Source organism: Hoplias malabaricus, chromosome 8 (genome assembly GCF_029633855.1).
Source record: "Hoplias malabaricus isolate fHopMal1 chromosome 8, fHopMal1.hap1, whole genome shotgun sequence".
NCBI lineage: Eukaryota > Metazoa > Chordata > Actinopteri > Characiformes > Erythrinidae > Hoplias > Hoplias malabaricus.
The window spans coordinates 38,503,581-38,517,091 of record NC_089807.1 but is presented as its reverse complement, the minus strand read 5'-3'; the positions used below and the strand labels follow the sequence as shown (position 1 = coordinate 38,517,091).

The 13,511-nt window shown below is 40.8% G+C and overlaps 1 protein-coding gene across 1 annotated transcript; it reads right to left on the bottom strand.

Moving 5' to 3' along the window:
• Nucleotides 1–1,634: 1,634 nt before the first annotated feature.
• Nucleotides 1,635–7,846, bottom strand: dok1a (docking protein 1a). Its single transcript, XM_066679954.1, has 5 exons — nt 7,649–7,846; nt 5,612–5,911; nt 5,400–5,472; nt 3,657–3,829; nt 1,635–2,679 (listed from the first exon to the last, which is right to left on the bottom strand). The coding sequence occupies exons 1-5, from the start codon at nt 7,703–7,705 to the stop codon at nt 1,804–1,806; spliced, it is 1,479 nt and encodes a 492-aa protein (XP_066536051.1). The 5' UTR covers nt 7,706–7,846; the 3' UTR covers nt 1,635–1,803.
• Between the last annotated feature and the right edge of the window lie 5,665 nt (nt 7,847–13,511).

Below are 13,511 nucleotides of genomic sequence, written 5' to 3'. Positions count from 1 at the left end.
CCAACTACTAAACCCTTTTTTTCTGTGACTTCTAATTTACTGAAACACATGGGACTATTTTCTACAAATACTTATTTCACTCTCACAGGTGCTCAGATGGTTTTCTAATAAATACATTTAATAGTTTTCAAAGCCTTTACCAAACACATGCTTGCAGTAATATGTTAGTCCATGAGTTTTGATTTATTTTTTTTAATGACTATGGAGCTTTATCACAGTGTTCGATAGAGGAAGAAACATAGTAGGGATATTATAATGCACTGTAATAAATGAGTATGACAAATGCAAAGGGTATATACAAAGAATACTCAATAATGTTATCCCTACCAAGACAATTTTCTGCTGGACTAAATCTACACCTGTAAAAAAGGTTTGTTCCTCAATGTGTACCTGTCTATTTTTTTACAGACTGTTGAGCACAAGATTGTGCTGCTGGAAGTGGTGCTGAGATGCCTATCATGTAAAAATATTTTGCAGATAATTGAGTGGTTTGACAGGTCTATGAGCTACATTTATAATTGTCCTCTGAAGAAAACCCAGATAACAACTGAACTGAATAAATAAAGAACGTCATAGTCACTCAATTTGTTTGTCAAACCCATGGTAAATTACCTGAAGGTGGATCATGTTAATTTGTACCTTTATGCACCTATTCATTTCCCCTTGGTAAAGGTGACTGCTGGCCTAGAGGTACAGTTTAAAAGGTCTTTTACAGTTAATTCTCTGTCTTTCTTTGTACAGACTAATTTCATAAAAGGATTAAGCTTAATCCTCACTTTTAGCAAAGTTCAGCTGTGTGCACAGTGAAACAAAATAGTATAATGGATTTATTCATTCATTCTTTCATTATCTGTAACCCTTATCCAGTTCAGGGTCACGGTGGGTCCAGAGCCTACCTGGAATCATTGGGCGAAAGGCAGGAATACACCCTGGAGGGGGCGCCGGTCCTTCACAGGGCAACACACACAGTCACAAATTCACTCAAACACTCACACCTACGGACACTTTTTGAGTCGCCAATCCACCTACCAACATGTGTTTTTTGGATCGTGGGAGGAAACCGGAGCACCTGGAGGAAAGCCATGCAGACACGGGGAGAACACACCAACTCCTCACAGACAGTCACCCGGAGGAAACCCACACAGACACAGGGAGAACACACCACACTCCTCACAGACAGTCACGTGGAGGAAACCCACGCGGACACAGGGAGAACACACCAACTCCTCACAGACAGTCACCCGGAGGAAACCCATGCAGACACAGGGAGAACACACCACACTCCTCACAGACAGTCACCCGGAGGAAACCCACGCAGACACAGGGAGAACACACCACATCCATGTCCCTGGAGCTGTGTGACTGCAACACTACCTGCTGCGCCACTGTGCCGCCCAGTGTTATATCATACTTACTCAAAACATTCGGTTTGTATTAAAGTTTGGTAGCGCGATAGCTGTCCAGATCACATCCAAACCTGTCTAAAATGACAGATCACATGTTGTGACATCATATCCCCAAGCCTAATCAGCATTTGATGGTGTTACAGCTTAGTGTTAGTCTGCTTTCAGATCGATATTAATTTTATTAATGACACAGGCAAAACAACATTTTTGTATGAAATATTTAAATATTTTTATTTAGACACTTTACATTAGTTAAGAAAAAGATGGAAAGTCACAATAAATTAATAAACTCCAAATCTGTGTCTGTGTGTATGTACATAGATTTTTAACACTCATCTTGCTCTCACAAGACGTGCAAAAATTTATAAAGGTCAAAAACTTCCACCGAAATGTCCCTTTAAATGAGTCCAAGGTTTTCAGAGATAATGTCTGTGGTATTGGTTTGTGACTTTGTGGATTTCCCTGCTTTCTTGACCTGACTGTAGATAACAGTATTCTCATCCACTTTCTTGTTTTCTGCGTTCAGCTTGCACTCTTTTCCAGAACCAGTGGGCGTTGTACTTAATATTGGTAAACTGTAGATAGGCTCTTCCTTAGTGTGATCACAAAATTCAGAGTTGGTTGTATTAAACACCTCCGCGTACACTGGTTCAGACTGATGGCAGTGGTAAGCTGATTTCATGATAATGGGGAGTTTGCAGATGTCAACAGGACTAGAGCAAACTAAATTTTTGGGCTCAGGTTTGGGCCGGAGAACATCAATAGGGTCAGCATACACTGGCTCTAACTTATCATTGTGGAGATGATTAGGCCTTCTGAGTTTAACAGTCTGTTGTAATCTGATGGCATCATTTGGCTGTGAATACACTGCCTCCTGTGTGCAAGTAAGATTAACCAGAGTTGAATACACAGGCTCAGGCAAGCAAGCGGAATCTCCAGGATTTCTTTGCATAGTTGTGAACAAACCAGCAAGAGGACTGGCACATGCTGACTCAAATGTTGAACTTGATCTGAGAGAACCAACTGGACTGCTAAAGTCAGAGTCAGAACTACTGTTGGTCAGAGTGTCCAGCAAGGAGGCACTGATGGGTCGTCTGGGCAATGGGGAACTAGGAGAGTGAGGAGAACAAGCACCTACAGGAATTCCCAGGCTCTTCTGCTGGTGAATGGAAAGCTCCACCATCCGGAGAATTTCCTCACTTTGCTTGGTCTCTAAGTGAAATGCTCCCGGACCAGAATCACAACGCCTCCCGGCCTCAATTGAGAACATTGTCTGGTATAGGAGAGAAAGACACAATCAATCAACACTAACATCTTTTCATTCTGGCAAGGATCTAAAAAGGTATATAGCCTGAGTGTAAAAAATGCACGGAAAGAATGGATGGTTAAAGAAAATAATGCATGATAATGCACCTATTATGAAAACAGTTTTCTGTCCTTTGTAAAGACGACCAGCACCATGATCCCTGTTAGAGTTGTGAAGTTCAGATATATTTAAAGAGAACCCTTCTCAAGCATTTGTTACTCCTCGTATTCTCAATTCCCTAATATTTTTTTCAATGTGAGGGACTGGAGTCCTGTCTAGGGTGTGTTCCTTGTCTCACCCAATGATTCCAGGTGCACACCTCAACAGGACGAAGAGGTTACCGATAATGAATGAATAAACTAATGAATAATATTTTACACATGGGCAATCCCTAGAGCTGTCTGCTAGCAAGCTATGACTAAAATCCTGTATCTAAAATCAATGTGTCTGCTGAGTCATTCAGATGATTCGTTGCTACAGCTTTAGTTACTAATACACATTAAATTTAATGCCCCTGGGTGTGTCTCACTCAAAACGCCAGTGTAGATTGGTAATAGACCATGGTTCGGTGTGGTGACACACTACAATAAAATGTAAAAACCCATGTCAAAATTTGCCCACAGGTAGAATTACCTAAATCTAGGCCCCCAACATCTGTCTCTGGAGTTTTTAAGGTGCTCAGGGAATTTAAAGTAAAGTGTTAAATGAAGTGAAGAACAGTTTTCAGTTGGACTAGGGTTCTTGTGACTCTCTTTGGTTCAGTATAATGCAGTGTGGGCCCCTCTCCTGCATGTTGTAGTGTTCTCCTTACTCCATTACAGCCGCGTCAACTTTGAAGGGGTTGTTAACTGGCTCATCAGTTTCATCAGATGTGTTGGGAGCAGAGGAAGCTCTAAAATCTGAACAGGATCGAGAACTACACCTGTAGTAGCTTGTAAGCTCACCTTGTCTCTGCCATAGCGACGTAGTAGCTTGTATGGCCATTCCATCACTCTCTGCCTGGTTTCATTGTCTTTAATTATCAGTGAATTCTCGCCAACCTGCAGCCAATACGACCCCTTCAGGCCACACCTCACAGATGCTTCAGACTGCTGCACAGTCACCCAAAATTCAAACACTGTGGGAAAAAGAATACTGAGGTTCAGCACACAACGTTCATAAGAGTGGAGCACCAAACGTGGTTTGAAGTTTAGCAATATTCTGGTGATTCTCTGTACTATAAGTTCTCTTGGGGTGAGCGCTTCAGTTAATAGGGAAGTTAAGAGATCTCACGGTGCAGTTCTGTTTCTGTGTATGTAAAGTTTAGTGAGAAAACATTTAGTTATGATGTGAAATAAAAAACTGCACACCTGAAAACGTTTCATTAAAAGTGTCTTTACAGAAGACACTTATTTGGCTCATTTATGGCACAATGTACATCAAATCCATGTAATATAATATTATTATATATAATATAAAACGAGCTGATGAATTAAGCTTAAGTAATCTTAGAGGGTAATTCCCATAAATCTCAAACTTTCAGCTTAATTTCATCAAAATACAAGTGGTTGAATGTGAAGTTTTCTGTTCTAGAGAACCTAAAAGTGACATTGTTTTACAATAAATTTGTGATCTGATAATACACCACAGCAATTTAATTACTTTTATACTAGGGTGACCAGATATGTCCTCTTTTTTAGACTTAAAAAAATGTCCGGGCGGAATTTCACAAACGTCCGGGATTTTGTTTTTCTAGAGCTTACATAGAACTTCGAGAAGCGTTTCGTTCACAAACTAGTCCCGCCCTCCCCTACTCCGATTGGTTCGCTTGAGTGAGAAGGGGGAGTGGTGAAGTAGCCTAAAATCTTCGGATTGGACGGTCTGACTCTAGAGCTACCGTTATTGGTCGATAACCTTCTCTGTAAACATTTAATTGGTCAGTCTGCACGTCAGTAGTCCTTTTTTACGTCAGTCAAAGCTCATGTACCTACCCTCATCTCGAGCAGCTATGACGAAACGTAAATGTAAGTTTTCGGATGAATTAAAAAAGAAATTCCCATGTTTTGTGTAGCAAATAAAGGTGTAAAGGACCTAAAAGCACACGTAGGTTCAGCTAAACATACAATGGCAGCGAGGGGCGAGAGCCCCCCCCCCCAAGTTTATGCTGAATTTTCACACCAATATAGCGGTTGCCAATTCTTCCTCATCTATCCCAGTCAAACAGAATACCAACAACCTGGGAGGGAGAAGGAATCATGTACTTCCTCTGAGACTCCTGAGGCCAGCCAACATTTTTCGAGCTGCCACTGGACATCTAAGCATGCCAGACAAGAGTGCTAACTGTCCAGATCTGTCACATCAGTTGACTACACAATACCCCTGTGAACAATGTGATAGGGGGTGTTCTTTCGGAATCCTAGCCTCAGGTGGCTGAGGCATCAGTGGGGATCTCACAGACAAACTCCCAACAAACTTTGGTGCACTCACCTTTTCCAGAAATAAAGTTTTACCATTTTTAATTTTGCACATAGAGTCTTGTAGGTTCACTTGAATAGTTCACATGGATAGTAAATAACTATGACCATATTTGCACTGCAAACATTGAGATTTCAGATGCCTAACACCAGCATAGAAAAATGTGAGTCACTACATTTGACTTCATTTACATATCATATAAACGACTAAAGAAGAATCCAAAAGAGACATACCTTCTTCTCTTGAAGCATAAATCTGATTCTCTTCCATTGGTGGAGGCTGCCTCTGCAGGTTACAGCTAGCTTTCTGTTTCAAATAGAAAAGTAACAAGAAAAAAAAGAGGAAGAGTGGAAGTTCAATGAAAGATAAAAGAACTTAAGAGCTCAAGAAACACATCAACCGAAATCAGGTTGCATTGTTTGATTTTTGAAATGCAAATCCTTACTGGAAACGCGGTGTCACAGATCTTCTCAACCCACTCTCCGCATCCATCTTTTCCCACTGCAAACACCAGCTTCTTTTCTTCGGTCTCCACACAGAAGGCAGCCATGTTTTCTCCAGGATGGGCTTCTGCATGTGGGGGGAGTCTTACCACACTGATGCAGTCTGATAACCTTACCACTTTGCGTTCAGGCTGTCTCCGGACCATCACTGGTGACCGATCTATGCTTGTATCTGTCAACTCCAGCCTAGCCACTCCTTGACGGCTGTCTGCATAAAGGTTCAGCCAGTATCGCTTCCACTTCTAGACATGGAGTGAGTGAGATGGACAGGATTGGGCAGGTTTGAGTGAAAACAGAAGAATTGAATGCTTCCAGCAACTCTGTAATATTTATATTAACCTCACCCCACTCATCATACGCAATCATACTAATCTGTTAATGCATTTTCCTAGTCAAGGCATAAAAGGTAATAATAATACACTCCACTCTGGCACATTTCTCTGCTCCACCTACTAATTTATCTTTATAAGTTTCAGAGGTGGGGCGGCATGGTGGCGCAGCAGGGCCCTCCAGGTTCCTGGAGGTTGTGGGTTCGATTCCCGCTCCGGGTGACTGTCTGTGAGGAGTTGGTGTGTTCTCCCCGTGTCCGCGTGGGTTTCCTCCGGGTGCTCCGGTTTCCTCCCACAGTCCAAAAACACACGTTGGTAGGTGGATTGGTGACTCAAAAGTGTCCGTAGGTGTTAGTGTGTGAGTGAATGTGTGTGTCTGTGTTGCCCTGTGAAGGACTGGCGCCCCCTCTAGGGTGTATTCCTGCCTTGTGCCCAATGATTCTAGGTAGGCTCTGGACCCACTGCGACCCTGAATTGGATAAGCGGTTACAGATAATGAATGAATGAAGTTTCAGAGGTGATTCACGGTGCTTCTTATAGAATCCTCCCCAAACATAAAGGTTTGCTTGACATTATGTAGACATAAGATGGATTTTATGGGTCCTGTTTTTTCTTCATCATGAACATTATTCTGATTTCCAAAAATAAAAGGGACCAGTTATGGTCATAAGGGACAAGCTTTTTTTTTATTATTGTTGTTGTTGCAGGGGGTTGTTACTTCCCCCACCAGCACTGCTCATTACTGGTTAACCACTCAACACAGGATCATTTCTCACACATTAAGCCACCAGTGACCAGTTAATGAATGACGGATGTAACATAGTCACAAAGACAGAAAATCATGCAATTGGATTGTATAATATTGACATATCTCAAACCATGAGGATACATCTACTGATTAAACAGCACTGGATGTCAAGGAAATGATCTAAAAATAATCTATTAAATGGTGTACTCTGTGTTGGAGTCTTGTTAATAAACCACTTATTTGTGTGAGCGAGTGAGTGTGTTTAAAGAGGTTGGGTTCATTTGAGGTGCACCGCATACCCATTAGTGTGTGTGTGTGTGTGTGTGTACACAAATGTGCATCGAGCTATTGTGAAATAGGCAGAGAAATGTGTGTGCTGTCTCGACATGCAAAAAGAAAACCTGCTTTATCTCTCTCAAATAACTCACATAACTTTACACCTGGGGCTTTGAATGGTGCTGCTTGTCCAGGCAGAACTGATCAGTTAACTTCAGTGCAAGTACACATTAGACTCAGGTAAACATAGACCACATTTTTATGTATTCTGCCTTTGACACATTATATATATTTATATACTATGTACAAATCTATTGTCCTTTCACCTGAATCTCTGATATCTATATTTCTTGACTATACAATCATTGTATATGTAACAAACTCAGTTAAATATAACTGAGTAATAACTGATTTTTAACTTAACAAATACAAAGATACAGGAAATTGCAAGCTGATAACACATCTGATAAGGAATTTTGTTTTTGCAATGAAATCACAACCTTCTTGTATATATATATATATATATATGTACTGATTGGTTGAATTTTTTCTCTTTCAATTCTTTGGAAAGCTACTACACTGCTCAAGTAAAGACAAGCAGAAAAAGTAGCTCTGTTAGGTCTTACCTCAGAATGTTTGTGGTGTTGTAAATAAACCTCTCCTCGTTTCACAAGGGCATCCATTTCTTCGGTCAAACAAATCTGTCTCTAGATATCAGAAGATTGGAGTGTTTTTAGAGTCTTAGCAAAGCCCTGATTACGGTGCAGAAGACCCTACTGAAGTTTATAAACGTGAACACTGACTCCACCTAAAAAACGAAGCTACTTTACCCTTGTCCAGCCCAGCCCAGAGCCTATCAGCAGCTCATATTTGATCTCTCCACCTCATGAAATTACATCACTACGCAAATGACATCATAAAACGTCAAATGGAGGGCTTGGCTGAAACTTCAGCTGGAGAAATTACACATCAAAGACACATTTTGTGTCCACATTTTGAGTCATATATGAAAGAATCTACAGGAGTGTTATTGTCAGTGTGATTTTCAAGTTTTCTTTTTACAGGCTATGACTCATCAATCTTCCTTTTGGCTTTGATTGTTAGGTTCTAAATGGACCATTTTAAATATACAATAATACTGTAGAGTAAAACAGGCTGTCCAGCACAGATACCAGAGCGTAACATTTTGTCTAAACCTCCTACATCTTCAACCTTGTACAGTTATTTATTTATAAATAAAAAAAATACTTAACAATTATTTTTTATATTTATAATGTTATGCTCCGGTTTCCTCCCACAATCCAAAAACACACGTTAGTAGGTGGATTGGCGAATCAAAAGTGTCCATAGGTGTGAGTGTGTGAGTGAATGTGTGTGTCTGTGTTGCCCTGTGAAGGACTGGCGCCCCCTCCATGGTGTAATCCCACCATGCACCCAATGATTCCAGGTAGGCTCTGGACCCACTGCGACCCTGACCCTGCACATTTCTTTGATGAGGTACAGATTAAGCAAAGCCACAAGGTGCTGCTGCCTTTACAAAAAATTTCTTTTGAATGTACATCTACAGGTAGAAAAACAAACCTGAGTTGTACAGTTGTAAACACCTATTAGCTCATTAAATAGTCATAACATCAGGAAAGAACATAAACATCAATTCGGTCTGCCCTAAATACTGCGTTTAATGCATGAACATTTTAACATTTCAGCAGGCTTACCTTACATTCAACAACAATCAGTTTTCCTCTGCTAGCATAATGCTATTTCAGCTAGTGCATCAGTGGCTTTTCATTCATTCATTCATTATCTGTAACCGCTTGTCTAGTTCAGGGTCGCGGTGGGTCCAGAGCCTACCTGGAATCATTGGGCGCAAGGCAGGAATACACCCTGGAGGGGGCACCAGTCCTTCACTGGGCGACACATTCACTCACACCTATGGACACTTTTGAGTCGCCAGTCCACCTACCAACATGTGTTTTTGGACTGTGGGAGGACACCGGAGCACCCAGAGGAAACCCTCACAGACACAGGGAGAACACACCAACTCCTCACAGACAGTCACCCGGAGCAGGAATTGAACCCACAACCTCCAGGCCCCTGGAGCTGTGTGACTGCGACACTACCTGCTGCACTACTGTGCCAGCAATTCGGTTAATTAAAGATTGTCCACAATGTTTTTTTTCTTTATATTTGTCTTAAAATGACATACTGCTGTCTGAAAACTGACTACACCTTCTACCAGCATGCACTGTGTGCATAAGGTTGCCAACTTTCAAAAATCAAAATAAGGAACACAGAGGCCGGTGGCCCAGTATGTAAATCCTTTTCGACTGTAGTAAATCGGATATAAAATATCTGTTGTCAGACTTTTATTAAGCCAAATGTCATCAGGAATATTAGTGCCTGTCAGTAGCCTTTTTGAACAATGGCAAAGCAGAATCTGTCCGAGTATTTTGCAAATGCTATATTACCAGTTTAAAATAAATAAATATTTTTAAAAGGTTCACTAATTACAATAAGATCTTATGTGAAATAATCTTATTGGTCTAAGAGTCTAAAAGACATTCTCGTCCTCATTACGATATATGTCCAATGATAAAAATGTCGTAGAATTAATAGCTTTTTTAGGACTCATATTTGTCCTACACTTTAATAATAGCTTATTAATGTTATTGTTAATGTATATTAAATTATCTAATGTGATTTTTATGTGTAAAGAATGACTTTGATTCAAAAATATATCTGCTGTAATTTTCAGGGTTTGGAGCACGGACCTGACACACCGCAGTAGGAGGGACTGTGACTCCATTGGCTGCAGCAGTGAAAGATAGACATAAAACTCTGGCTGCTGATTGGCTAAATAAAGGTGGCGACCAATGAAAATCGCGTCCTCTGTTTAGGAGCCGTGGAGAATCCGCCCCTTGCTCCGGCTGAAAGGAGAGATACGTTTTTCTGTTTCAAACCGTCATCTTAACAATGTGACCTCAAAAGTACGTAACAAAACGGATCGCATCTTTTAGTGTCCGAATAAAGGAAGATTTCGTATTTTACGTCGGTTAGCAACACTACGACACTACGTGTGCGTATTCTGTAAGAAAGCAATACAGGAACGATAGCCAACTGCGTCAAATGGACATGCTGCTCCCCCAGGTCCTAGTGCTCCAAACATTCATTACATTGTAAACATGGAGACAGAGAGAACTGTTGTTGAATATGAAAGAATTGGGGTTTGCTTCATATTTTCCTGTGTTATTATAGATAATACTTCAAACTGTTCTGTTCATACAAGCTGTAAAGTTCAATATAGGCTACAGAAGAGTAGTGCTTTAAAGCTGTGTTTCTCAGACTTTGGCATCACAAGGTCCCCACTGGAAAACAAAGCTCCACAAGCATTTAATACAATAGTACATGTATAATACTAGACAATAGAAAATGTATTATTATTATTATTTAGAATTTGTATCAGGGTGGAACATCCACATATGTTAGCATAGGTTTGTTTTACTGCAGAGTTTAGTCAGAATGGTGACACATTAGAATGCATCCGTCAGATTTAAAAAACATTTTAAAGCCTCTCTGCTTTAGAGATTACACCACATTTAAGCACTGTACATATTGACGTTGTGGGACAAAACCTTCCACATTCATTTTTGTTACATACCAGCTCTTTTTCCCTTTCATGTTATTACCTTTGTGCATATATTTAAGATGATTTTTGCACAGGCATGCTACCTTTGGGTAACACACACCCACAAAAAAAGCCCCTCTAAATACACAGTCAAGATTGCTACTCACCTTCTGCCATTTGATGAAACAACCTCTTACATTCATTCATTATCCGTAACCCTTATCCAGTTCAGGGTCACGGTGGGTCCAGAGCCTACCCGGAATCACTGGGCGCAAGGCGGGAATACACCCGTGAGGGTGCACCAGTCCTTCACACACACACTCACTCACACCTACGGACACTTTTGAGTCACCAATCCACCTACCAACCTGTGTTTTTGGACTGTGGGAGGAAACCGGAGCACCCGGAGGAAACCCATACAGACACAGGGAGAACACACCACACTCCTCACAGACAGTCACCCGGAGGAAACCCATACAGACACAGGGAGAACACACCACACTCCTCACAGACAGTCACCCGGAGGAAACCCACACAGACACAGGGAGAACACACCACACTCCTCACAGACAGTCACCCGGAGGAAACCCACGCGGACACGGGGAGAACACACCACACTCCTCACAGACAGTCACCCGGAGTGGGAATCGAACCCACAACCTCCAGGTGCCTGGAGCTGCAACACTACCTGCTGCGCCACCGTGCCGCGCAACCTCTTACAGTAAGAGTTAATTGGCGCAACCCCCTGCCTCGGACCAAGGCCATGAGTCTAATAGTGTAAAATTGGCCTTGCTCTCTACACATTTATGATGGACGCAGCGCTCCTCTGTGGATTGATCGGACAATATTTTGTATCAGATGTGATATCAAATGTTACAAACAGTATGAGGCATTCAAAAGGTCATGGAGACCATAGTATCAGCGAGAGGTCAGTGATTATACTGTAGATAAACTAATGAATCAGCAGAAACTCAGGTATGTTTCTGATTAACTTTTCTTCAATTAGTTATATGTAAGAATAAGTCATATTAGGAAAGGATGGCGGGAAGTTAAAGCTAAATACAAGGTGGGGTTTTATTGAAGAGAAAAGATATGTGTCAGAAACTGTGCCCTAATCACAATATAGTGCACTATTTTTGGGTGTCTGCCATTTTGTAGTAGTGTACAAAAACATAGTGAACGATTTTCAATGCAACTCGAACAATCCCACAATGAACCGCAAAGAGTAGTGTACAACCCATGTATACAAACCGATATCAGATTACCCATAATCCACTGCATTGTTTGGTAAAAACCCACGAGTTGGTGTCCGAAATCATTCACTACCCGCCTGAATTCAGTTGCCTATAATAGTGAACGATATAGTTAATAATATACGAAATAGTGAATAGGGAGCCATTATGGACACACACAAATGATGTGCTGTAATTGATTAAATATAACAAAGCATTTACTTGATCTTAAATATGTCTCCTGAACCTAAAATCTGACATCACCAAACACAGTGCTAGTGTTCGTGTTTCTTTAAATCACCCTTCTTCACACAGTTCTGCAAATTAAAAATAAGTTAGTAAATAATTTAAAAAATATTTTAACACCGGCCAATTTTTGTTATTAAATGCCAACTTTAAGAGTTACATTTATCACTTTTATTTTTAATTTTTCTACAAATTTCCAGAAAACAAGCTGAATGTCCACCTCCTCAGTAGACGTTTGTCTTCAAAGGGAACATTCATTCATTCATTATCTGTAAGCGCTTATCCAGTTCAGGGTCGCAGAGGGTCCAGAGCCTACCTGGAATCATTGGGCGCAAGGCAGGAATAGACCCTGGAGGGGGCGCCAGTCCTTCACAGGGCAGCACACACACACACACACACACAGACACTTTGGAGTCGCCACTCAACCTACCAACGTGTGTTTTTGGAGGAAACAGGAGCACCCTGAGGAAACCAACATAGACACAGGGAGAACAAACCACACTCCTCATAGACTGTCACCCAGAGGAAACCCATTCGGACACAGGGAGAACACCACACTCTTCACAGTCACCAGGAGGAAACCCACGTGGACACTGGGAGAACACACTACACTCCTCACAGGCAGTCACCCGGAGCGGGACTCAAACCCACAACCTCCAGGTCCCTGGAGCTGTGTGACTGCGACACTACCTACTGCACCACCGTGCCTTCAAAGGGGATATTTGAACAAAAAGATTTTGCTTAATTCAAATTGAGAAGAACAATGTGACTATATAAAGTGATGTAAAACACTTCACTATAGAGAAATTTCCTTACAGGGAAGATGACAGGAATTAGGAATGTTTTATTCCTAATGTTTTAACGTAACGAATGTATGTTTTAACATGCTGGCAATAGTAAGATAATGGTGAAACAAAAATGTATGCTAGATGCCACCATAATGTTTTCAAAAATATATTTTAAGAGGTCCTAAAAGGTTATATAAACCTATTACTTAAAACAAACTTAAAGGCAGCAGGAAACATGTTCAAAAGCACTTTGAATAGTTTTGCCCTTTTAGAGGCATTAAATAAAACATTCAGTACATTAACATTTATTATACATTAACATAAATAGCATGCAAATGATATAGGACTTAGCAAAAAATAAATAAAAATGAAACAAATAACAACACTAAAAACTAGCTCAGTTATATTCCCTATCTGAAGGTATGAAAGAAATGCCCTTGATTTACACCAGTGACATTATCTTTTTTCAGTCATTTGACTTTCAGGGGTTAAATTCTGAAGAACCAGATGTTTTCTTGTCAAAGACAGCTGACCATGAACGACCCTCAAATTTTTTAGGAAATTTTAAAGCAATGCAAAAACACCAAGACAAAGTACA